Raw genomic sequence first — 25,759 nt, 5'->3', positions numbered from 1 at the left:
GAACCTAATTCAAATGCCGATTACAGAAAATACGAAAAATCACAGACTGCGTGACCGCAGGAAGGTCTACAAGCCATGTCTTGCAAAATCATCGGGAGAACCAAAAACACCGGATCAGATTGCTCAACTACAGGGTTACAGATTAAAGTTAATGCTTGAAACAAATTCGCGTTGGCCAAATTAGCTAATCGATATCAGTCAATTCTCAGCTCCTGACACAGGAGCTGGAAAAGGTGAGCAAGAACAGAAAGACGCCGTAGCTTGGGGATTATGAGAAGGCTAAATAACAAGAAAAGGCACAGTTAAATTGCACAAGACGCTGGGCATAGTGTGCAGAAAAAATTAAAAATTGTTTTTTTAGGAAAGGAGGCGGAGGGAAAGGACGAGGAAATGCGCAGTAACTATCTCATATAGTGTGGTTCAGTGATCACAGGCGAGCGCGCTCTCCACCTGAAGATGAAGGTAGCGCGAGGCACATTTCCTGTGAGGCGCACTTTTTTTTTACAAGCGATGCTTATTGCCTCAGGGCATAAAGGTTATGAAATGAGAGATGAGTAAGGTGCTTAAATAAATGAAAAAGGTGGGCTGATATAATGAAATCAAGTAGTGAACGATGATACGGACCCTGTGTCAAGGCAATATAGGAATCAGGATAGCTGCTCGCATTTGCTGCGTTTCGATGGAGGCGAAACCAAAGGCCCCCGTGTACTGTGAAGTGAAGATCCCCAAAGCCGGCGAGATGGCTGATTGGTTATGGCGCTCAGCTGATGACACGAAAGACGCAGGTTAGATCCCGGCAGCGGCGGTCCAATTTTGATGGAGGCGAAATTCCAGAGGCCCGTGTACTGTGCGATGTCAGTGCACGTTAAAGAACCCCTGGTAGCCGAAATTTCCGGAGCCCTTCATTACGGCGTCCCTCATAGATTGAGTCGTTTTGTTACATTAAACCCACATAAACCATTAGGAACCCCTTTGGTCGAAATTATTCCGTAGCCCCCTACTACGGCACCTCTTTCTTCTTTATATCCCTCCTTTATCACTTTCATTAAGGCACTGCTGGGGTGTCTATTGATATGTGAGACAGTTGCTGTGCCATTTCGCTTTCTCAAAAAAGCAATTTTAAAGTTTCAGCTCAAAAGGTGACCGGGAGCAGTACGATGTCAGTGCGCTTTAAAGATGCACAGGTGGTAGCATTTATTCTAGAGCCCTCCACTACGGCACCCCTTTGTCTCTTCTTCCACTCCGAACTTCCTTCCCTTACGGCGAGGTTCAGATATCCACCGAAAAATGAGACAGTTACTGCGCCATTTAATTTCGGAAAAAGCGCTAATTTTCTGTGCCTAACTCTGTAGCCCTCTTTTCATCGCCTCCGTCGCTAACCCTACCGGGCATGAAAGTGAAAGAACGCCTGGTTGTTCAACTTTACCGGAGAGAGAAAGAAACCATTATTAGAAAGGAATTCGGGGCACGCCGTGGCTACCCGCACGACTACACTGCACTCAAGTGTTTATGTTCCTAAGTTCCAGAACGCTAAGAGCCCGTGAATATGACCTGCCGGTGGTCAGTAACATAAACCGGCGTCAAGGGCAAGAACAAAACATGCATCGCCGGAACATACGCGGACATCGTCTGCAGTATGTACACGCGGTCAAGCATGCTCGCTGATGAACAGCGACGTCATGTCCAGCAGAACCGCGAGCCTTGCATGAGTTCGTGCGCGTCGAGAAGCGCAAGGTAAAATCGGCCACTGTTCTGACATGGCGGCCATGTAGGTGTTTTACATCCCGACCCTGAAAGAAATCATTGCTGAGGTTGGCGTTCGGCGGCACGTAAATGCACATAATACGCAATCAGACTGTACAAAATCCGCAACTGAACACCAACATACGCCTAAACCCGTCATATAAGAAATGATAGTCGCGGTGAAGGCATCTTTTCAACACTGCAATTTCCATGCCACCTGAACACGAAATGGCGAAAGTAAAGAAGCATTACAATTTTAACGAGCGTTTGAATGCCAAGTCATCAGGAAGAGTGGTAAAATTTGTCTCCTGGAGGCAAAGAACATCACTGAATCTTTAAAGCCATGTGCGATAGACAGATAAATTTAATGAAACGAAGGCAGAGAAGTAGGCCAGAAGATTGAGATCTGGCCTGATGCTTTGCTCTGGGGAAGGAGAGGAGAAGAAGATAGAGGGTAGTGATAGATGGTGGAAACATTTATTGCCAACGATGATGTAAATGGAGAAGGCAAAGCCCCCTACATGGCTCTTGGATGCTCCCTCACTGTGAGGAGGCGCCCCTACAAAGCGAAGGATAGCCCTTGGAAAGTAATCCTTCTCAGAGCGCTGGAAACGAGCCGGCGCTGGTCTGGATGAAAAGTTGCGGTCATAAGAGTTTCCCAGTAAGACTCCGCCACGGTCGGTGATGGGGATGAGGGAAGGTGGGGCATGTGAGCAGGGTGTGCGGAAAGTCTCCTGGTTTGCCGAAAAGTTTGCATGACGAGGGGAATTGGCCTGTGTATCGGGCATGTAGTAGCATGGGGTATGGAACAGTCCGAGTTAGTAGTCGCCTCCAGTATGCGGCCTGCGCTATGATGAGGGATGGGGCTGGGGGTGCGTACTCCCTTCGTTGTTCCCTGTAGTACGAGATAATGTCACAGAAGGAAAGCAGGCGCTCCTCGGCCCGTACAAGGGGCTCGACTCCCGCCCGGAATGTGAGACCTCGGGATACGGAATGAGCCTCCTCGTTGCCAGGCAGCACGGCATGTGCTGGCCTCCAGATGAGGGTTATTGGGCGCCAGGGCTGCCAGGAGCGTAGTAAACAAGCAGTAGTGCGGGATATGTAACCATTGGCATAGTTGAGAATGGCAAATTTAGAGTCAGAGATAATTTTTGTGGCAGATGTAGAAATGAGAGCGAGCGCGATGGCTACCTCTTCTCCCTCTGTTGTAGAATTGGTGATGATTGAGCTGGAAGTCAGAAGTTTTGCTTGATTGTCGGCTACCGCCAGGGACATACGGGAGCCTTACATGTACTCCGCGGCGTCCGCGTAATTATCGCCAGCGTCCTCATGGTCATCGCCATAGTGTTTGTGGAGGGCCCGAGCCCTTGCTACTCTGCGGTCACTGTCCCGCTCAGGGTGCATGTTCTTGGGTACGGGGGTAGGGGGGGGGGGGGCATGTTGAGGTTAGAGCGGAGGATAGGAGAAAGGGGGACCCCCTCGGTAGGGTGTGTAGTTGGGGTGAGGTTAAATTCGTATAATAAAGTGCGGCCAGCCTCTGAATTGTATAGGCGGGATATTTGTGCCGTAAAGGTAGCTTCTGTAAGTTCCTCAAAGGTGTTGTGGACACCGTGTTTGAAGAGTCGGTCGCTTGATGGGCTGGGGGAAGGCGTAGAGCCGTTTTCGTGCAACTTCGCAGAAGCGCACTTACCCGGTTTCTCTCCGTCTGTGTTAGGGCTAGATATAGAAGGGCTTATGTGGTACGGCTTATGACGTAAGCCTGGGTGAAGCGAGTCGTGTGTCGCTCACAGAGGCTAGCCCGGCGGTTCGCTATGCGGCGAATCAGTCGGGCGGTCTGTGATGGGTGACAATGTGGTGAGAAGGAAGATAAGAGCCAACTCAATTATTTCAGTCAGCTTCTGTTCGCTACGAAAGGCCTGGGCATTCAAGGCGAGACTTTTAAAGTCTGATACCAAATCTGGCATAAAATCTCCATGCCCAGTAAAGCAGACATGTGGTCTGAGACGGCACCACTAAGACACCGTGGACTGACATGAAGCGGGGCTTCCCGGCCCGGCAGAGGAAGGGCGGGAGTTCTTCGGAGGTTGCTCATCCGGGCGACCGTCTTGCGCTCTGTTAGATCCAGAGGTCTCAGATTGAACCAAACGCTACACCTCTCGCAGAAGCCCCACCTCTACATCGCACTCACCCAGTTCGCTCAGTGTTCGGGAATTTCATTCACCAAGGTTGAAAACGCCGCTGCAATCATCCAAGTCGCGCTCTTGGATTCCAAGCGTAAGCTAGCGTGCTCCCATTGGTGGCTGCTCTAGGTCCTTGCGCCACGCCAGCAGCTTTTGTAGCGATAGCTACATTACGCTAGCATTTCGGGCCTCAGCGTGGTGGCGCCGTGGAGGTGGCGGCACCGCCACCCTGTGGCTGCATCGCCACACTGAAACGTGGCTGGTCACATGGTGCGCAGGAGCTGCTGGCGGCGCTGCGCCGTGGCTGATCACGTGATTCGTGATGTGTTTGGTCACGTGATCAGCCACGTGGTGCGGAGCAGCTGCGCCCAAACCGCGCTGCCACAGCTGTGCGCATGCGCCGTGTTAAGTGGGACGAAGAAGGAACGCCCAGCAAAACAGAGCGGCTAAAGACTGACTTTGCAAATAAACTGAGCAAGTTCCACTCGGCTAGCTGTAGCTATCGCGTCACTCCAGGTTTAACCAGAGCTAAACCGCCGCCAATTTTTCTCATACGTCCAGTTTGATTTGTTAGCTCATCGCGAATTCTTGAGAGGCCCGCTGTCGCGGGCGTTGTCGTCATCTTCACGACTTGACTAGTTTATTTTCCCAGGGCACCGCGGACTTTGGAGTTACTCGAAGCCACAGGTATCGACTACAGCTTTTTTACGCGAGCTCCGCAGAGGTGCCCGGCCGTGCAGAAGGCGCCGACGCGGCGACAGCAGGACCCGCCTCGATTGTGCTCTGCCCACATGATGAAAGGCGGGAGGGGGGGAGGGCAACCACGGAATCAGCTGCGAACGCAGACAAAACAGCAAAGGGGTCAGTTGCAGCAGCCGCAGACCTCACGACTGCCATATCTTTGCTAGGCGTTCCTTATGCCTCCGTAGAAAGTGCCGAACGCGGCAGTTTTCTTGACGACGGAGCTTCAGCCGAGTACATTTGTGCCTCCTCTCGGATCGTTGTCGAGCAAGGCCAGTACGTAGGCAAAGTAACCGTAGCTGGTGCGAGTCGTGGGAAGGCGGCAGAGGGCGTGTTTGAATAGTAACGGCGCTGAGGACACATCACAGTCGGCTGGCCATTACTGCAGCGTCGGCAGAGCTGGGTAGAGCCTTTGCTCTGGGGGCCGCCGACACCGCAGCATCCGCAAGAAGGCTCCGAGCATTGCGCCCACAAGCGGCCCGAGGAGCCATACCGCCGGCAACCTCACTGCATGCCACGGTAGTCCCCAAAGCCCGACACGGTAGGCTTCGCTGAAACAAAATATTCAGGCCGCCTCGTCGAAGAATATCCGAAGACAGGTCCCCGCAGAGACGGCGGCACCAATGACCGTGGCTTTCGAAGAGTCCACGATGGCATTGCGACAAAAGACGGAACGCATCTAGCGTGAAGCAGATAGGTAGGTCGGCGTTTCTCCATCAACTAAGACCACTTCTATGTGGCTGAAATGTCCGCAAAGATAGTTTAGGAAAGGTATTTTTAAAATTGTCATTCGACGAGTATAGAGAAGTTTATTGGACACAGATCTGACAAGGGACTGCCGTCCCTCGCTCGTACAAAAGGTACAGTACGGTGACTAATGTCGCCCGACACACACACACACTCGCAGGAGGAGCAAAATGTAAAAAAAGCAGAGTTCAATGAGGTCCGTAAGCGCGCGGGAAGCACTCGAGAGGGAGCCGCAAGCAAACACCGCGCACAGACATCGCGCACATCACTTGCATGCACCACTCAATACGGCAAGAGGCATGGCGTCACACGGCAACCGCTTGCGACGATGAAGCGAGTGCTCCACCGTCGAAGGAACTCTTCTTCCTGCAGCGTTACCTTGTCTAAGCATGCTTGAACAAACAGGCGCGCTCGGCCACGCTGCAGCATCGGAAACATGGCCCGTTGTGGTCGGCTCTGTAAGGAAGCGACGCATCTCTGGCGTCACAAAACAAAAGCACCAACAGATATCAACCGCCGCTGAAATGTGAATTACAAAACATACGCGACAATAGTCGCCAAAATGTGCTCGCCACAACGCACTCAAATAGCGCGTACTCAAAGGTTTCCGTTCCGTGGCACTGCGGACACCGCGAAGAAGGAGCGATGGCCCATGCTGCGATGCGGACTGTTGTGGGCAATAACGTCCAGCTTCGCAGCCAGCCGAACTCATGGACGCCTAGTGGGAGAGAGAGAGATGTCAAGTCTCGTCACCGTACCCGCCTGCTCCGCTCTAGCTGCTCTGGGGTAGCCTCTTCTATTGCAAGGAGCTCCCAAAATCGGGAGGCCTGCGTCTGGGAAACGTCGGCCTCGGGCAGGGTAGCGGTGAGAGTCTCGGCCGTCCGACAAACATACCGAAAGAACCTCGGCCACTGATCTGCTGTTGGACCTACTAAATGACCAAAAAAGAGGCGCCGTAACGTCCCGAGAAAGTAGGCGAGAAGCTCTCACCACGGGTAGTCGGTGACGCTTACCAGGTCGCGGACACCTAGGACAGCCAGGACGCTGCGCACTGAGCGCCGGTTGGGCAGGCTGAACCCGCCCTTGCGCGTGGGAAGGCGGAGGAGCGCGCGTGCGACGGTCTCCGTCTTTCCCGCCCAGAAAAAAGCGCCACACGTTGTGGCCAAGGGACGCCTGAAAGTGCGCGGCGGACAAGCAGCGCGGGTGATGTAAAAGGGCGACGCGCACACTGAAGCTCTGATAATAATTACTCGTTCCGACAGCGATAAGCGAAAACGCGCTCCTCTGCCAGGCGTTGCTCTGCGGTAGCCCTCAACTGCGTCCACGACTCGCTGGCTATGCACCCTGCGGAAAGGAAGACCGCGCCTAGCATCTTCACTGCCGAGAACCTTTCCACGTTACCCAGATGTCTGACACAAAAGCGCCGAAGCGCAGAGCTTTGCTCTTGCCCTTATTCAGCAGGGCACCGGACAGTTCACTGTAACCACCAAAATCCGTAAAAAAACGCTACGTAGCTGTCCTCGTCCCGCAAGATCAGGGACACGTCGTCAGCGTACGCGGACACCTTCACCTGACCATGGCCCGGCAAAGGGAATCTGCGCACCGATGGACTCTCTGCTATGCGGCGAAGGAGTGCGTCAAAGCACAATACAAATAACATAGGCGACAGGGGACAGCCCTGTCTAATTCCGCGCTCTTTGCCGAACGGGTCGCTCAACGCTCCATTAAAAAGCAGTCGAGCTGTTAGGCCGGAGTACAGCCGCTCTAAACGCTCCACAAACTCCGGCGGCAAGCCGAACGCCCCGAGGACGCCAAAAAGGCAACGGTGCTCAACACGGTCGAAGCCTTTCGCCTGATCGAGTGAGACGAAATCGCCCGGTATTCCCTTTCTCGAGGTGAACGTGAACAAATCACGCGTTAGTGCGAGAGACGAGAGCACCGAGCGTCCGGATATGCTGCAGGTCTGAGCAGGGCTTACGAGCACTGCTAAAACCTTGCTCAACCTTTTAGCCAGTAGTGACGCCACGATCTTGTAATCTGCGTTACCCAGAGTGATCTGGCGCCACGCCTGCGGGTCAGGTGGGCACCCGCCAGGCTTCAGGATGAGCACAACTCGGCTCTTTCTAAAGGACTCCTGCCTCCCGCCATCTCTGACAAAGGCGTTCACCATCCGGAGGAGGTGTTCCTCCAGGACGGTGTAGAACCTGGCATAGAAGCTGGTGGGAATGCCGTCGGGGCCTGGAGCTGAAGCGGCGATCATGCTCTTAGCGGTGGGGAACAGTCAGTGGGGCCTAACTGGGGCGCTAAGCTGTTTGCCTAGATCGCTCAGCACCTGTGGCAACTGGCCGCAAATACTACGTACGCCGTCTGTGAAAGAGGCGGAGCCCCACCGTCCTGCACCAGAAACTAACACCTGCGAAACGTGACGCGAAAAAGCTTCAGAGATGACAGCCGCACTACTGCTCCTGGTAACGTCCGGCAAAATCCCCTCCTCCCCGCGGAGCTGTCGCGTCTCGTCGAGGCTGCCTGCCCGCACCTGTCGTAGTACGGTAGGGACAGAAACTGGTCTGCACTGTACTAACCCCCGGCTTGCTGCACGCCAGGACTGGCAAATTAGCGTGCGGTATCGCGCGTTCAGTAAATTTAAATAATGACTAATCGCGAAGGTGAGTGTCGCGCCACGTTGCACGGCGCGTATGCGGGCGAGGGCAAGTCTCGCCCCTGATGCGCCTTTCTGCGCTGGCTCCCTTCGTGGACTAAAAGCGATCGGCACACTGCCTTTTTATCGTCCCAGGAATTGGGACAGTCGTCGCCTCCAACTGGGCTTCCCAGCGCGTGTTCGATAGCTACTACGCTCGACCAATCTGTCAGCAGACATGGGTCTATACGCCACGCGTCTAAACGCGGGGCGCCTCCGCATATGTCCAGTACTGGTGACAGATGTCGATTATCGCTAATGCGTGGGGTGCCCGGATGAAACGCGAGCACATTGCATCAAACCACACAGCACTCAAGTTTTCTTGGAAAGAGAAACTTATCGAGTCGGCTGCCTGACCTGCCCCGCTCCCAGGTACCACCAAAACTGTCACCGTGTAGCTTAACTCACGCGTCGGTCCAAACAGACTGAATACAAATATCCCGTAGAGACCGGGCCCCGGAGTAGGGTCGCCACAGGCCTCGACCACGAGCATCTCGTACGGGATCCAAAACACATTTAAAATCTCCGACAAATAAACGAGGATAAGAATCTGACAGAAAAGAATCCATCGAATCAAAGAAACTACAATAATCGGTACGGCGGGCTGGTGAGTACACTACTACCGCTCTGACGTGCCTGCGACCCAAATAAAAATTTACCACAAGTGTGCATCCGACGATACCATAAATACAGTGCGCGACAGAGCGAAAAGAGCTGCTCACAAAAACCACTCCAACACCGCGCGAAACGAAATTTAACGAGGAAAAAGCATCAACGCAAAACCTAGGCTTAAAATTGGTGACCTCGCGTGGGCAACAGCGTTTGTTTCCTGCAGAAACAGGATGTCGACGCCGTGTGCTCAGGCGAAGTGCGTCACCTCTCTCTGCTTGCCCGGCGACCCAAATCCCTGAACATTCAGAGAGAGGAGATGCACTAATGCCATGATGGAAAGATAGGTAATCGACCTAATAGCTACACGTTTAAGTTTACCCACCATGAGCTGGGCTTGGGGCAGACTTTATGGCCTGGGGCGGGGCAGTGCCGTCTGAGCTATCCTCCGACTCTGCCGCGCGTGCTTCCCCACGAGTTTGCCTGTCAGTTTCTTCACCGGACTGCGCACAAAAGTCCAGCGCCTGGCTCATCGACTCGTGGTGATGCGGTGCCCCAGTTGCCGCTTCCGTGGCGTCGGGCGCCGTTGAGAAGCTGACACGTTGCTCGTCGTCCTCCTGAGGCGACTGGTGGTGGGCGCACGGTGGGGCAGGCCCTGGTCGTCCGAAGAGGTGAGGGCCTGGCGAGCCGGTCTCGGTGGGCCACCCTCCTCCTTTAGAGACGAGGTGGTCTCCGAGCCCCGGCTCGCCTCTGCCGCCGATCCAAACGGTGGTAGCGGATCGGGGGAGAAAGCTCCCGTCGTGTCGGAGATAGCCAGGGACGGAGAACCGAAGGCGAAAAGCTGCGAGAAGCATCTCTAAGGCTGCGCAACGACGGCCGCGTTCATGGCCTGGTCCTTCCAGGGTGTGTCGACCGGGGGGTTCGCGGCCTGGTCTTCCCGGGGGGCGTCGACCAGGGGGTTCTTGGCCTGGTCATCCTGGGGGCTGTCGGCCGGGCGGTGCTAGGCCGGGGGCTGCAGGTGGTCGCCGCCAGCTTCCTTGGGTGGCTCGGGTCGGGAGGTTGCAGGCTTCGTGGCGGCAGCCGCGTCCACATAGGAACGCGACCGCAGGCAAGCTGCCGCTGCGTGAGGGCCCCCACATCGCCTGCACGCCGCTTGACACCCGGCCGTGTCGTGGCTGAAAGCCTCGCAGCGCGTAGAGCGCGGCCTGCGGCACGTTGCGCCGATGTGGCCCTCCTGCGCACAGCGGGAGCAGATATTTCGGATGCCGTGGTAATCACACATTGCGGGGAAGCTCATTGCGGTGACGAAGTTGGGCACCGCCTTGCGCATCTCCATGCGCGCCAGCCGCTGCCCTTTGCCCAGGTGGCGGCGGCATTTCAGGAATGGGCGTATTACCTCGAGCACCTTTCCATAAGAGCTCAGTGCCGAGGAGAAAGAAACGTCGCACACGTAGAGGGGTAACCGAAACACAGTGATGGTGACCGCTGCAGCACCGACGCAGGTGACTCGAACAGAGGCGCCATTCACCTCGAAGGCGCCCTCCGCTAACCGCTTCTGCACCGCCATAAACGAAGCTAAGCAATGCTCAACTTGAAACAGCCTTGGTGCTGTAGAGACTCCAGCCCCTTGGGGCCGACAACAGCCTCGATGCCGTCGACGATGCCATCGACCGAGGCCTTGTTTTTCAACACAAAGTTGAAACAGTGCGCCTTCGAGGGAGGCTCGCGGAACGCCGGTCCTCTGGGGGGACCATTGGTTGCCATGCTGATGCTGGGCCGGGGACCGGAATCAGCAGGTGAGACGCTAGGAGGGGGTGGGGGGCCGCGAGCAACACCTCCACCAGGCTTCGGGGACAGCAGGACGACAGGAAATCCCGGGCAGCCGGCCAGAAGCCCAGCGCCGGGGTGGAGTCCTGGGTTCCGCTACGTCCCAGGCAGTTGCGATGCTTCTACAACTTGAAGACAAGTTTTTTTTAGCATAAATCTGAATAGGAACAACCGTCCCGCGGTTGTACGAAATATTAAGTACGGGGAGTAATGTCGCCCACCACAGACAAAAGATACAGTACGGCGACCAAAGTCGCCTGCCCCACGGAAAAGATACAGCACGGCAACAAATATCGCCCGCCAAGCACCAAAGATACAGTACGGTGACTAATTTCGCCCGACGCACACAAAAAAAGATACACTAGTGTCCAAATAAAGTTCACAGGAGTCCAAAAACAAGGGGGAAGCACAAGGAAAACTCGCGCACCAACACCGGACACAAGCATCGCGCACATCACTTACGCACACCACTCAATACGGCAGGAACGCACCGTAACACAGCCCCGGCTTGCGACGATGAAGCGAGTGCTCCACCGTCGCAGGAACTCTTTTTCCTGCAGCGCCAACGTGTCTAAGCACGCCTGTTCAAGCAGGCGCGCTCGGACACGCTGGAGCATCGGAAACATGGCCCGTTGTGGTCGGCCCTGTAAGGAAGCGACGCCTCTCTGCCGCCACAAAACAAAATCACCCACACACAACAACAGCCGCACAAATGTTCCGAGCGGCCTGGTGCGAGAGTCAAGGGACAGACAAAACATATGCGACATCAGTCAGCAAAACGTGCGCGTGCTAAAAGGTTTCCTTTCCGTCGCACTGCGGACACCGCGAACAAGGAGCGATGCCCCATGCTGCGATGCGGACTTTCGTGGGCACGACCCTCCAGGCTCGCAGCCAGCCGAAGTCACAGACGTCTGGTGGAAGAGTGCGAGACGTCAAGTCTCGCCACCGGACCCGCCTGCTCCGCTCTAGCTGCTTTGGTGTAGCCTCCTGGATAGAGAGCAGCTCGCAAACGCGGGAGGCCAGCGTCTGAGAGACGTCAACCTAGGGCACTGTAGCGGTGAGAGATTGGCCGTCCGACAAACATACAGAAAGTCCCTTGGCTGCTGTTCGGCTGAAGGTCCTACAATATTACCAGAAAATAGGCGCCGCGACGTCCTGAGAAGATAGGCGAAATGTCCTCTCCCCGGGTAGTCGGTGGCGTTGACCAGGTCACGGATGCCTCGAACAGCGAGAACGCTACACATTGTGCGCAGATTGGTAGGCTGAACCCGTCCATGCGCGTGAGGAGGCGGAGGAGCGCGCTAGCGACGGTCTCCGTCTTTCTCGCCCAGATCAAAGCGCCACAAAGTGTAGCCAAGCGACGCGTGAAAGTACGTCGCGAGCGACGTAGTAGAGCAACGCGCATACCGACCCTATCGAAAAATCTCGTATGGATGGATATGTGCCTAGTATGAATTTATATGTGTGCGATATGTGGTAATACGAGACGATATGTGTTGTATATGTGCCACGTATAATGTAATACGTGCCACGTATAATGTAATATGTGTCACGTATACGGTAATACGTGTTCCCCCATATCACACGTATGACCCATATGTGTCTATCGTATCACTAGTATGGCAGATACGTGTCTGTTGTATCACTCGTATGGGCCAATTGTGTCTCCCGTATCACTTGTATGTGTTGATATGTGTCTTTCAGTCACTCGTATGAGTTGATATGTGTCTTTCAGTCACTCGTATGGGTTGATACGTGTCTCCCAGTCACCCGTATGGGCCAATATGTGTCTCTTGTATCACTCGGATGTGTCTCAGTCACTCGATTGGGACAATGCGTCTTTGTTATGGGCCAATATGTGTCTCTCAATTATATTTCAGCTCATATGTGTCTTTTATATGGCTCATATGAACTTAAATGCATTACATTTCATCTTGTCTGTCATGTGGATCGCAACTGAGCTCATAATTAATTCGACCCCGGGTGGTCAAAATCAGTTCCTCTACTGTGGTGTCTCTTATAGGCAATGTGCAGCTCTGGGATGTTAAATCCCACTCATCACACCAATCCAAGTTGTACCAGCTAGCACAACATGTGTGAACAAGCATATAGCATTCTGGTACTGTGCTTTCAAAGCTACACATCAGCTCAAGTGCATACATTCCAAAAAAGTTTATTTAGAGAACTATCAGGAAATAAAGAACTATAATTAGGCTAAGGACACGACCTAAAAGATAACAGAAAATGAGGCCACAATACATTAGTCCATAGGATAAATGAATCAATTGAATTAATCATCCCTTATTACTGAAGTAGCCTCCAATAGCAAGGAACTGAATATACAGACACAAAAATTTGATAGATATATCCTAAGCTTGAGAGGTGTGCTGAATAATTTGCCTCCTTGTCTGTAACGTGTTAGCAAGAATGAAAGATGTCAAAGTCAAAATAAAGCTTAACTGGGATGTCTTTTTGGAGGTGTAATTAATTTTTTGATATAGTCCCCCACTGACGCTGATGCTCTTACGCCATCGATGCACTATTGTTTACTTGCTGTCGGAGAAGAATGAGGCCGATGGCCCCAGTTGGGACCTGCATGGTCTTTATATGTTCTTTCAGTTACAGGAATAGCAAGAAGCCTCATGGCGCTAGTTCAGAACTATAGGTGGGTGAGGCAGTGCATCCCGAAACTGCAGCTTGTTCAACGCGGTAGTTTCGTCACCCGATTTGTCATTCCAAGCGTTGTCACGTTAAATCGTATTTTTTAGGACAAACTTAAATTTAAGCAAAAGTGCACGCAATTCCTTCAGCATACTCAAATTCAAGAATGCCCGCAGTAGCCATCTCCTTAATGTGACAACCATCACAAATAAAGTCATCCGCAAGTGCCATAAGCTCATGTGTGAAATGCAAGCACCAAGCTTGCACTGCGATTCTTGTTCCATACTTGACAAAGCTGGATCTTGCATGTGTACAGTCCCTACCCACCTTCTAACTGGAAACATCACACCCTGCCATAAAGAGGACTCATTCGACAATGGATATTGATAACAGGAACACCTTCTGCCATCCAAAATATGGTTTCAGCACACTTTTCTAACCGTGCACTGATGCAGACCAACAGTTTCCTTGTGACTACTGCAACATCAGTGGTCCCATGTGCAAAATGAAAACATCAAACTTTCTTTTCATTGTAACATCTTTCCTTTTTATTAGTTAAAGAATGTGTTACACACCTGTGGCACACTGTAGCAAGCTGTAGCATCTTCCAAGGAGCTTAACACTTCAGTATCGCCAGACTGACCAGCGATTAATGCGCACCTTAATAACACGAGGAATCTCCAATTTTGACTTCACACAGTACAGAAGGTGCCCCCAAAGTCATGGTTTTGTGGCTATGGCATTTGGCTGTATGGCACAAGGTCACAGGATTCAACTTCTTCCAGTGCAACTGCACTGTAGTGCAGGGAAAAAAAAACGCGTCCTGTACGATATCAGCGCACATTAAAGAACTCCAGGTGGCCAAATTTCATCCGGAGCTCGCCATTACAGCATCTCTCATAACCCATGTGCAGCTTCGGAACATTAATCCCCACATGCCATGATCGAGGACCAAGACAAGCAAAGCACAATGGTGGGTCTAAAATTATCCAGAAATCTATGATAATGTTCAAAACCGTCGTGAAAGCCAAAACAGTTCGTGATAGGCAGCAAACTATTGTATGTGGTAAACTTATGAATTAACATGTTAAAATACACCATGCTAAGAACTAGTCACATATATACAAAGCTACTGGCCCGAGGGCCTCATAGGTTAAACACAGCTGCTTAGTGCAGGCAGTGACCACAGATCCAGTCCATGAGTGTGGAACAATGATAGCAGTCAGAATGGGGCACAGTGCTTTGGACAGGCACACTTACGTCGTGAATAGCAGATTGCCAATTACCCTCAAGAGAAGAATTATAACGGTTGTATCTTACCCTTACCTATGGAGCAAAAATGTGAAAGCTAAGAAAAACTGCTCAACTTAAACTGCAGACAGCACAGCATGATATGGAAAATGGTAACTGCAACATTATGAGCCAGGAAAGGAGCAAAGTGGCCAGATCATAGAATGAACACCAGTTAATGATATCCTAGCTGCCATTGATAAAGTGAACGAGGAAGGGGAGAGTGGCAGGGTGCGTGCCAATGTTTCAACAAGAGGATTTGTCCTAACCTCTAGTTGAAACATTGGCAAGCACCTTGAGGCTTTCCCCTCTCTTTTCACTTTGTGTCCCTCAAGACACCATCTGCCTGCCTTCTCTCCACCATTGCTGCCATTAAGTAGAAATGCGCAAGAGCAGGGCATGTATGCAAAGGCAAGATGACTTATGGCCCCTTAAAGGGGCTGTGAAAGGGGGTCTCGGCAAACATCCGATGTGCCCAGGATGCTAAAGGATGCTGCTTCCCAAATAACCTCCAGTAAGAATTTTTTATATGCTTTTTGTGGAAGCTGAGTTATCTGTAGTCAACATTTGAATTTCCACGTCTTTGCACCTTTCCCTCTCCTGTCGTCACTTTTTAAACGCTGAAATGTTGGTGCTCCTCTGCCGGCCCTTCGGACTCGCCCCCTCTGCCGCCTGCTGACGCACACGAACCAACGCTAGCAGTCTGCTGCTGATGTAATGAGCACTACATGACGCAACAAGCACGGATTCGGGCAAAAGCACAGCACCGCAGGTCACCGCTAGGCACAGAAGCTGGAGTTTTAAATATTGTGTTGTAAATTATCGGCTCGCTTCTGAGGTCTTGTATGCGGCATGAACGCTTGTTGGCCTGTACTCTACATAATGCGGGCATTTTATAGACAACCTCAAACACCCTTTTCAGGGACCCTTTAAGGTAACGGAGTGAATTCCAAGAGGAGGCAAGTGTAGCGGGGATTGCAAGAGTCAGGTGAGCGGATGAGGTTTGGAAGTCTGTGGGGATAAGGTGGCCATAGCTTGCACAGGACATGGTTAATTGCAGAGATATGGGAGAGACCTTTGCCCTGCAGTGAGTGTAGTTAAGTTGATGATGATGATTATGGCCCTACTATACATTATTTTTTAAATTAATATTTTATTAACAATTTGATGGGTAAACAAGCGCTAGTGAAATGACAAAGGCTTAAAGGTGCACTAAAGAGGAATCTCAACTGGTCTTTTTACCGCGGCGACTCTATCTACACATTCCGGGCACTATTATAAACTTCGAATTATTGTCCTGTGCGGGCCATTTCCCTAATTTAAATCGGATTAAACCTCCCAGCTCCCGCCCTTTTTTGAACTCAACGCTGTAGGTAGGAGGAGTCAACCAACGCGTGGAGTGCCTTTCAGACAGTCTATAGTGGCGGCTTTGCATTCGCTTTTATTTAGTTTTTAGGAAATTTCTGTGAATAACTAGTTTCAGTCACAGACAACATAGCCATAAATTAGGCTCATGGAAATAAAAATGCGTGTGGACTCTTTTGATTTACGTATCACTCCGCCAATGACAGAGCGGCAAGCCGCCACGGGGCTGGCTCCACGCGTTGGTTGACTCCTCCTACCTACAGCATTGAGTTCAAAAAAAGGCGGGAGCCAAGACATTTGATTTAAATTACGGAAAATGGGTGCACAGGACAATAATTCGAAGTTTGTAAGAATACCCGGAGTGTGTAGAAAGAGTTCTCGCGGTAAAAAGACGAGTTCAAATATCTCTTTAGTGCACCTTTAACACTGCCTCCTAGTCTCGTTCAATGAGGTTTGGAATTTTGCAAACATAATTTTCTTCATTACTGAATGTGACAAAAATGCAAGGTTTGGCTACTCCACTGAGATTCAGCGCAACCAGTGGGCATTCTAGAGAAAAAAAACACTGCATTATGTGACCTGGCAAGTACAAATCGCAGTCTTCACAAACAATTTTCCTGCAGAGCAAAACAACTTCACCATTGCTTGGGGACCCCCCATCAACTACCTCGAAAATTCTCTTAATAACGAAAAATTCGCCATCTTGAGACTCAATGACACTACTGTCACTTTTGGTGCCCCTTTGGTACTGCTGGCTATGCATCACAGTTCCTCTATAAAAAAATCTGAAATATTCTTGCACTCGAGGAATGTTGTTGAGCATTAACTCCAGAGCAGCCCTTTCTGCTGGCAGAAGCAGAGGCACTTCCTTCGGCACTCCAAACATGCAGGCACCCTGCACATAGTGAGCCTTGCTCACGTTAGGGTAATGAAGAAATTCACTGCACAACTGCTGGCTCCTCAGTGGAATTGCGTTCAAAGAAAGAACAAGGTGCAGTTCCTGACTCATGATTGCCCGCTCCAAGATTTGATCAGGCACTCCATTGGCTGCCGTCACCAGTTTAACGATGTGGCCGTTCCCACTCTCGAATCCAAAGGCAGAATGGGCCCACAAGGGTCCGAAGTTACGGGCGGCTTGGGTTAGATGCGTCAGCTGGTGCACATTGAAGCTCATGCACCGCTCCCCGTATAGTGCTGCAGCTCGGCGCACGAAGCGTTGCAGGAGGCGATCTGAAAAAAAAAGAAAGCTATTTTAGATTCATATTGCAGCGAAGAAGCACACACACACAGAGAAGAAACACGCAACAAACACGGACGAACGGCTGGCATGTCTGTTGACAATTTTTTGACTCTTTTAGAATTTTACCTTAAAGGTACATTTATCGCTTTTAACAATCACCTCTATTTACAGACGAAAGGCATTTGCATTGGATCTTGTGTTGCACCCATTTTAAGTGACATTTTTTTAGCCAGTATTGACCAGGCTTTAAGCACTGTTTTTAACTCAGACGAGGTCATCAAAGTGTACCGATATGTTGACGATTTTTTAATATTTTTGGACAAGCAGAGCCCTTTACACTACTGCGCTATTGTTAACAAGATTTTAGATGCTTTTAGGAAGTATGGAAAGGGACTAACATTTACTTTCGAGACACCGGATAACGACGAACTTCAGTTTCTAGATATTCGAGTGAAGTTGGGCAGAGATCATACTTGTTGGATGTACGCCCCTCGTGTTCAGAAGCAACTCTTGCCTTACGACTCTACTCATTCGAAGGTGATAAAAAGAGGCATAGTTAGTTTGTGTCTGGATTCGGCGCTTGAGAAATCGTGCGTCCATGAGATGCAGTCTAGCTTTCAGAACCAATTGGCTAAAATTTTGTCAGCGGGCTACCCCTTGTCGGTTGTGACTTCTGTTGCAGAAGCTTGCCTGAAAAAAGTGAAGGCACGCACAGAGAACTCCAAGAAGAAAGAAAGGAACATGAACCTGCGACCGGAAGTTGCCCCCTACCTACACAAGGTGTCGCATAACATGAAGAAGGTTGCGAACAGGTATGGGGTGCCGCTCGTTTTTTCGGCGCCGGTGAAGCTGTCAAAGTTGTGCCCTCGTATTTCCGGAAGCGAAACAAGGAGAAGCGGGTGTGGAAAAAAGCACACTACGCCCTATGTGCAATGCGCTTCTGAGGTGGTATACGAGCTGCCACTTTCATGTGGAAAAGTGTACATCGGTCAAACGGGGCGATGTATTAACGACCGGCTAGGGGAGCACCAAAGGAATTTAAAGAACAAAGAGAATGTGCACTTGGTTAGGCACTGCCAGTCATGCGTGACATGTTCGCCACGTTTCGATAGTGTTCGAATCCTAGGCAGAAGCAAGTATAAAACGGCACGTGAACTCCTGGAGGCCTTTCACATAAAGGAAAAAGCAGATTGCTGCATTAGTGATGCATCCGTTTTTTTGTACGCTTCGGAATTCAACCTTTTCGCGGCAATACGATAAGATGTTATTTCGTGGCACATGTTTGTTTTGGTTTTCTTTCTGTAGTGCGCAGATGCGTGAGCTATTTTAAGCTTGAATTCTTTTCGCAGTAAACCAGTTGTGAGTAGCAGCGTTCGTCCGTGTTTGTTGCGTGTTTCTTCTCTGTGTGTGTGTGCTTCTTCGCTGCAATATGAATCAAGAATGTTACCAACTTGCCCAAAAACGTGTTTTACTCAAAGCTATTTTACTTGTGGCATAGTCTTTCAATATATTTAATTATGCAGCTATGTGAACATTAGCCCACTACTCTAAAACTAAGATAATTCAGTACTGTTAACAAACCAATTTGACAAGAAGTTGCGCTACGCCACCACTGAGGCAATGAGCTTTGGGAGTTGTGGTACCCCAGGTGGTGACCATGTTGGCATTGTGTACACCCAAGAAGCCCACATATATGCCGTCTTCGTAGGGCAGATGGCTTCCATCAGATCAGCACTATGGGCTGTGACTGCTGCACCTAACAGAGTATCCTGGATTCCTTGTTTTCTTGAAAAACGACAATTCCTCACAACAGCTAGCACAGAGCAGTTGTTACTACATGATGCAACAAGAAAGTGTGCAGCACCAAAGGTGTAGAAACGTGGAATAATTCCAGATAATTTGTCAAACATCAACCTTTGACAATACATAAGAGTGGTCTTTTAATAATGTGCCATTTACGGCGGAATATTGCCTATGCCTCATTTAATGTTTTCCGTGATAAAGAAAAGAAACAGAGCCAACAAGCGCCCGTCCTGCTTGTCTCCCTGCATCCGTGTCTGTTTAGCGCTATGTGGCAAGCAAGCTGGCATGTTCAGTCATCGAACAAATGTTCAGGCCAGTACAGAGAAAGCAGTGAGTCGCATGGTAAGTGCTCTGGCTGTTAAAATCATATGGTGTAACAAAAAAAAATGCAGAAGCAATCCTCTCAAAAATTCACTTGAAATTAAACACTCAAAATCTTCCCGATTCAACCCTTTCTCATTTCACACTGAAAAAAGGTTTGTCACAGCTGAAAACATCATAGCCCTTTTGTACTGCTCGGCTTTCTTGCTGGTAAGCCACGATTCACTAAGTGGATATATTTATGAGTTTATTGCTGTAAGAATAAGAAACAGAAAAACAAGCACTTGACTCTTGTTTAAACAAAGAGGATGATGAAGACAGCAAGTTTGTGACATCTGCCTTTTTCATAAACCCCTCTGTGTTCTACATGCAAACAGGCTCCCAAATTAATTCTGGTTTGAAGTTTGCTACAAGTGGGCATAGTGGCATCCTACAAGTGAGATGCTTGCTTTGTGAAATAGAGGTCACTGGCAGGTTCTTTTCATTCGCTGGCTAGCTTTGCCCAAAATGACCATTAATGTTTCATTGGCATGCAGAACACCGCTGCATACAGTTAGCATGTGCTCCTGTAAGAAAAACATTATTAGTATTAGTAATGTAAGAAATGAAAATGAACGAAATGCTGCTGTTTTGGTGCCATATTTTGTACTTACAACTGGGCACTGCTCATGCAGTAAATTACAGCGGAGGCCTTATCATAAATGCATCCTACTGCTTCATTTTTGTTTCCTAAATGATTCATTTTTCTTGCGATTTTGTAGACAGTGCGCATGCACACAAACACACACACACACACTACTACAAGGTACGGTCACTTTGGTTTGGTTTGTAGGGGTTTAACGTCCCAAAGCATCTCAGGCTATGAGAGACGTCGTAGTGAAGGGCTCCGGAAATTTCGACCACCTGGGGTTCTTTAACGTGCACTGACATCGCACAGTACACGGGCCTCTAGAATTTCACCTCCATCGAAATTCGACCGCCGCGGCCGGGATCGAACCGTCTTTCGGGCCGGCAGCCGAGCGCCATAACAACTCAGCCACCGCGGCGGCCCGTACGTCACTTTGAGACATTATGTTCAGTGCCATCTAGCCTGTTAGTAGCATTGCATGCTTTTCTATGCTGTAGCAACACTACACTCTGGATTGTGTGAACTGAGAAACCGCAGGCCTAGGAAAGATTATATTTTTACTAAGAACACAGTTAACACCCTGTACCTTTCATTGTTAGAATAATTTTTTGGAGAATGAAAAGTAAAAGCCAGGCACTTTAATAAATATGGGTAACAATTTTTTTTGTGGCATGTTTCTTTGTAATGATGCATGAGACATTAGTATACATGAATCACCTTTTGGTACTCACAAACAATTCCTCAGTACTTTACAACTAAATTTCTTCTCATGCTGTTTTTGTTTTAACAACAATGCTGCAATGTCAAAGGTCAGTATACGTCACATGAGGCATGAAGAAACTGCAATATAATGACTACTTCATCATTTGATTTCAGTACAACACCAAAGCAAGCCTGTTTCAAGAACCGGAATGACAATGAATGAAGCAGCAGAGATAATACTGCAGTTTTCAAGCCTCATGTAGCCTATACTAACTTTTTAGGTGACAGCCATCGTTCTGGTGTTGAAACAGTAACAGCATGACACAAGAAATGCAATCATGAACTATTCATCAGTCATAGTTGGCAGATGTCACGTGCTGATCTATGTAATGCCTTACACATAATTGAAAAGAAAAATCATGCCATCAGAACTTGGTGTATATGCTGCTTTAACCCGGTAGCAGACTTGGGACGAGCCAGGCTTGTCATAAGCAGACTGTCATTTCTGGGTATTAAGAGTCCAGCTTGTGCATTTTCTGGCAATCTGTGTCTGCTTTATGGAAAGTAGGGCTCGTCCAAAATATCTTTTTGGTTGCCACAAGATGGAAGCAAAGGTACCAAAGCACCATTCCGGTACCACTGTAGAATAAATATCTATTAGAGGATTAATCCAGAGTGCATATAAAATCTTAAGGTTGGAATGCAGAATGAAATAACTATGCTCCAGACAGAATATTTGGCCTCACCTGCATAATTGATGGCAGCAGATGAAAGTTGCTCTTGTAGAAGTATAAAAATTGCCTCGCAGAGAAGAGCAAAGTGCCTCAAAAATTGAGCAGGGAGGGTGTTCAGGCAACACGGCACACAGTAAAAAAGCAGCCAGTTTCGCCACTCGTGTGCTTTCCAGAAGTGCCTCTCCTGGATTGTGCGAGGCAGACGGGTGACGTGATGTGGTGGTCGAATGCTGGTGAGACGTTTGTTGAGGGCATTCACTGTACTTGGCCGTCCTGCAAATGTAATCATTATAAGTGACCCATCAGTAGTGCTATGCGAGAGTGCAAAGTTTTTTCTTATAGTCGGACACAATTCAAGAAGACAGCGGCTTTTACCCATCAAAGAACCCCTTCCAGCCAACGGCGTCACCTGATTCTCATAACCTTGCTAGCGCGGCAATGCAGGGAGCAGCGCCACAATGAAAAGAGGAGTCTATCCCTGGACACAGTGGGAAGGGATTGCCCCCTTTCGTCTGCCACTCCCTGCTTGGTCACATCAGCAGGGTCATGAGAATTGGCCGACTCCACTGGCTGGAAGGGCCCCTTTGACAGAGAAAAGCCGCTGCATTCTTAAGTTGTATCCGTCTATAAGTGCTGTCCATAAATGCGTGAATGTATGCAGTCTGTTTCTCGGCACATGGGTAAATATGCATGCATGTCAACTAAACCTTGTTACAGTACTATGCTCGTTTTGTACTGTCACTTCATCAGTGTCCATACTTTGCGCTCCTGTACCTTTTCTGAATATGTACCAATAAGCCTAGCTACAAGAACTGCTTAGTATGCATGTTATGTTAGGTGCAATTTTTGAAAGAGCAACAAGGCATAGTTCCCCACACAGCCTTATGTCAGCTAGAAAACACGGAAACCCAGGTCATGAAGAAATACTCACCTATGTAGTACTTCTCACGGCAGCTGGATGAATCAAACCAGTACTCTGTGAACTGCCTTGTCACACCAAGCAGCACACAGTGCATATATTCAACCGTATAGCACGACACAAGGTCAAGGTACTTCAAGGACCACAAAGGTGATGGTCCTTTTAGGCCATTGACCGATGTCTTCTGCAGCATGACAAGCTTCATATTCTTTCGGACACCCTTTGATGTCCTCTCCTCTACTGGTGGCTCAGTGCTGGCATAAAGGCGCCGTCATGAAAAAAAAATTGGAAAATTGGTTTTCAAGGAAGGGAAATGGTGTAGTAATTGTCTCACATCTAGGCCAACACCGAAACCACTGCTTAAGAGAAGGAAGGAAGGTGGGAGCGAAAGAAGGAGAAAAAGAGGTGCCGTAGTGGAGGTCTCCAGAATTATTTCAGCCACCTGGGGATCTTCACATGCACTGACATCGCACAACATAGACGCCTTTTTGCATTTCGCCTCCATTGAAACGTGGCCACCGCAGCCGGGTTCGAACCTGGGAACTCCGACTCAGTAGTCGAGTGCCCTTCCTAAACTGCCATAATGATCACCTGAGATTAAGGCCAAAATCGTACAAAGAAAACATTGAAAAAAAACGAAATCCACCAAAAGGCTACAACAAAGCATAACATGTTTACTGTCCAGTAAGGTTCCCAAAGAGATTCTACTACAAAATGCACAATTTCTGTAGTACTGCCAAACTTTTCTACGATACAAATGGCAATGCACCTGATACTCCAAAGTCAAATACTAGTGCTGCTGGCAAGACCTTGCCTATATATCTGCTGGACGTTTCAAAAGTGGATGTTCTATAATTTAAACCCAAATTGTTTTCTTTATTCCAAGCCATCTTTTAAAATGTTTGACGCCACGCCACGCACTCTGCACTAATAGTTTATGATGTGTAATGAACTTCTGGTGGTTTTCAGTTGGTTCAGTTCAACACTGCTGCTCAGTGAATTGTTTGCAAATAAAGAAAAGGAATCAATGTAAGCAAGAAAGCTTTAAGGTCATCAGCACGGTGAAAAATAGTCATGGCTGTAGGTTAAACATCTCTTGAAGGACTCTTACTACAGTATACAAGAATGCGAAAGATCTTACGTAAAGAATGGGTGCCTCTCATGTTGAAACAAAAAGACAGCCTAGTACTCCTCTTTAACTACACTCTTTCAGCAACAGGCGTAGGTTAAGTGCTGATGTAACCCATAAACTCTTACCCAGCTGTTCACTACCTTTGGACTACTAATTGCAGTCGAACACAACTGAAGAATGAGCAGTTTTTCCCCGTCAAACGACCCCCTTCCGGCCATGGCGTCCGCTGATTCTCATAACCTGTTAGTGTGAATATGCAAGGAGGGGACTATCCCCTTTCATCTGCTACTCCCTGCATTGTCACGCTAGCAAGCTCATGATAACTGCCCGATGCCACTGCTTGGAAGAGGGTCCTTTGACAGCGAAAATCCACTTTGTTTCTGAATTGTAACCAACTGAAGCTTACTAAGAGAGAGTCGTGTACTAACAGCACAAGTGCCATCTCTTGTTTTGGTTCCCTTTAGGTGCCGAAAGGAAGCTGGTATATGCCACCTCTTTAATGACATAACAAACCAGTGCACAATGTTAATGGTGCTGCAGACCACTGCAAAGAAATCTATCATAAACAACAGGTGCTATGATGTGACTGCAACATCTTTGCTGACAAGGTGGCCAACAGGCCATGGCCTGGCTCTAAGACAAACTGCTGATTGGACATTACACCGCCCTCAAACAGTGCCTGCTTGTTGAGAAAAATCATCTAAAACAGCATATATGGTGACTCTGCATGCAGCTCAAGCAGGTAGGCAAGTGTAGCAATTGGCATCAACAACAACACTAGCTCTTGAACAGATCGCAGTACAGAACTTTGCTGCAAACTGGCCATGCGTCTGAAGTTCTACATAGATCGAAGGGCCATCATGAATGTTAACAAGTATATGGTCTAAAAATGGAGTTATGGCATTTATTAGCGCTTCTCTCGGCTCCCAAAGACGACAAAAGCTGAGGACAGTACTTGCAGAGGTATCATTCAACTCTCTTCGAGCAAGGTACACAGATAGTAGTCCAATTTTGCAATACCAGCACAAGCAAACCGGATTACATTGATGAGCAGTGGCAGTGGCTTTACATATGCAAAATTAGTTTTGTTGAGCAATCACTAAACTGCCAGCAACAGGATGGCTCGAAGGCACTAATAATAAATATTAGTGGAGTGGCGTTCTTACCTTCTTCCAGTTTCCCACATGCTAGGCACCAGGGGCAACCGAAAAGACCATTAAACTGCGTGTGGTTGCCAACAGATGCTCTTGCAGGGGCATCCACACACACACACGCAATGTACACTTTCGAAGCCACAGCTGCAGCCCCATGTTGCCAGACAACCTCACCAACAGCCTGCACTGCCTTCACAAATTCTCCCACAAACAGCATCATGTCAGGGTGTTTCCGTCCAAACCACAAGCCAGCAAGAAAAGAATTCTCCATGCGATGAGGCTGTGGTAGTTCATTGACACACACCTGAATAGGCCAGACTGATAAATTATTGGACTTGAAGAGTGGGCTGCCATCAGTGTTCACTGTCAACGTGAAATCACTCCACTTTAGGAGTCCCTGTTGACGCATTCCTTTGCACACTGCCGCATTGCCAATGTCGGTTATTATTTTACTTCCAGAACTAGCTGCCTCGGCCAATTTTGACATATTTGCAAACAGTAAACTTCCAACTTTGTCTGTGACAAGGTGAAGCTGTTCTTTAAGGTTCAAGAGAGCAAAAAAACAGCCTCTTTTCTTGACAGTGCGCAATTCTACTTGTGTTTTGCACACTTTGCAAGAAAGCATCTGACTGTCACTGCTGGCCTGGAGGGGTGACATGCACACTTCGCAGTAGAAGTGGCGCTGAACGAGACTTGCACATTTCCCTGCCCACAACTTTCTGAACAGGTATTTTGAGCGCGGTAGGCCCGACCGTTGATACCCGAACAAGGCATCTACCAACTTCAGCAAGTCGTCAAGCGCTGACCAAGTCAGCCCGTTAGCCACAACAAAGGCCATTATGAGAACAACTGCCTCAGCCAATGTCGTCGACGAGCCAGGCAGTGTTTTGCGCCCGAATTCCTGCATACATTCAGAAAGAAGCTCTGCGCTGTCAAAGTGTGGCACAGTACTACCGTGCGGCACAGCGGCACCGTCGTCTTCGCCGTCATCCGGGTCACCGTACTCCTCGCTGCTGCTGCTGCTGCTGCTGCTGCTGCTGCTGCTGCTGCTGCTGCTGCTGCTGCTGCTGCTGCTGCTGCTGCTGCTGCTGCTGCTGCTGCTGCTGCTGCTGCTGCTGCTGCTGCTGCTGCTGCTGCTGCTGCTGCTGCTGCTGCTGCTGCTGCTGCTGCTGCTGCTGCTGCTGCTGCTGCTGCTGCTGCTGCTGCTGCTGCTGCTGCTGCTGCTGCTGCTGCTGCTGCTGCTGCTGCTGCTGCTGCTGCTGCTG

General features: G+C 49.5%; 1 protein-coding gene across 1 annotated transcript; it reads right to left on the bottom strand.

Annotated features, from left to right (window-relative positions):
• Positions 1-10,293: 10,293 nt before the first annotated feature.
• On the bottom strand, positions 10,294-22,413 carry LOC144124809 (uncharacterized). Its single transcript, XM_077657709.1, has 5 exons — positions 22,221-22,413; positions 21,302-21,562; positions 16,452-17,091; positions 11,037-11,099; positions 10,294-10,522 (listed from the first exon to the last, which is right to left on the bottom strand). Exons 1-5 carry the CDS (start codon positions 22,411-22,413, stop codon positions 10,294-10,296), a joined length of 1,386 nt encoding a protein of 461 aa, XP_077513835.1.
• Positions 22,414-25,759: the final 3,346 nt, after the last annotated feature.

The sequence above is a fragment of the Amblyomma americanum genome, chromosome 1 (assembly GCF_052857255.1).
Source record: "Amblyomma americanum isolate KBUSLIRL-KWMA chromosome 1, ASM5285725v1, whole genome shotgun sequence".
NCBI lineage: Eukaryota > Metazoa > Arthropoda > Arachnida > Ixodida > Ixodidae > Amblyomma > Amblyomma americanum.
The sequence above is the reverse complement of the archived record's forward strand: the minus strand, read 5'-3'. Positions and strand labels throughout refer to the sequence as shown.

Bases quoted from the DNA above. Each gene is read 5' to 3' on its own strand.
- LOC144124809 (XM_077657709.1), bottom strand. From the start codon at position 22,413: ATGAAGCTTGTCATGCTGCAGAAGACATCGGTCAATGGCCTAAAAGGA. The intron at 17,092-21,301 runs GTGAGGCCAAAT...TTTTTTTTTCAG, and splicing joins TGCTGCCATCAATTATGCAG to ATCGCCTCCTGCAACGCTTC. The intron at 10,523-11,036 runs GTGCGTTCCTGC...ACCCCCTCCTAG, and splicing joins CAAGCCGGGGCTGTGTTACG to CGTCTCACCTGCTGATTCCG.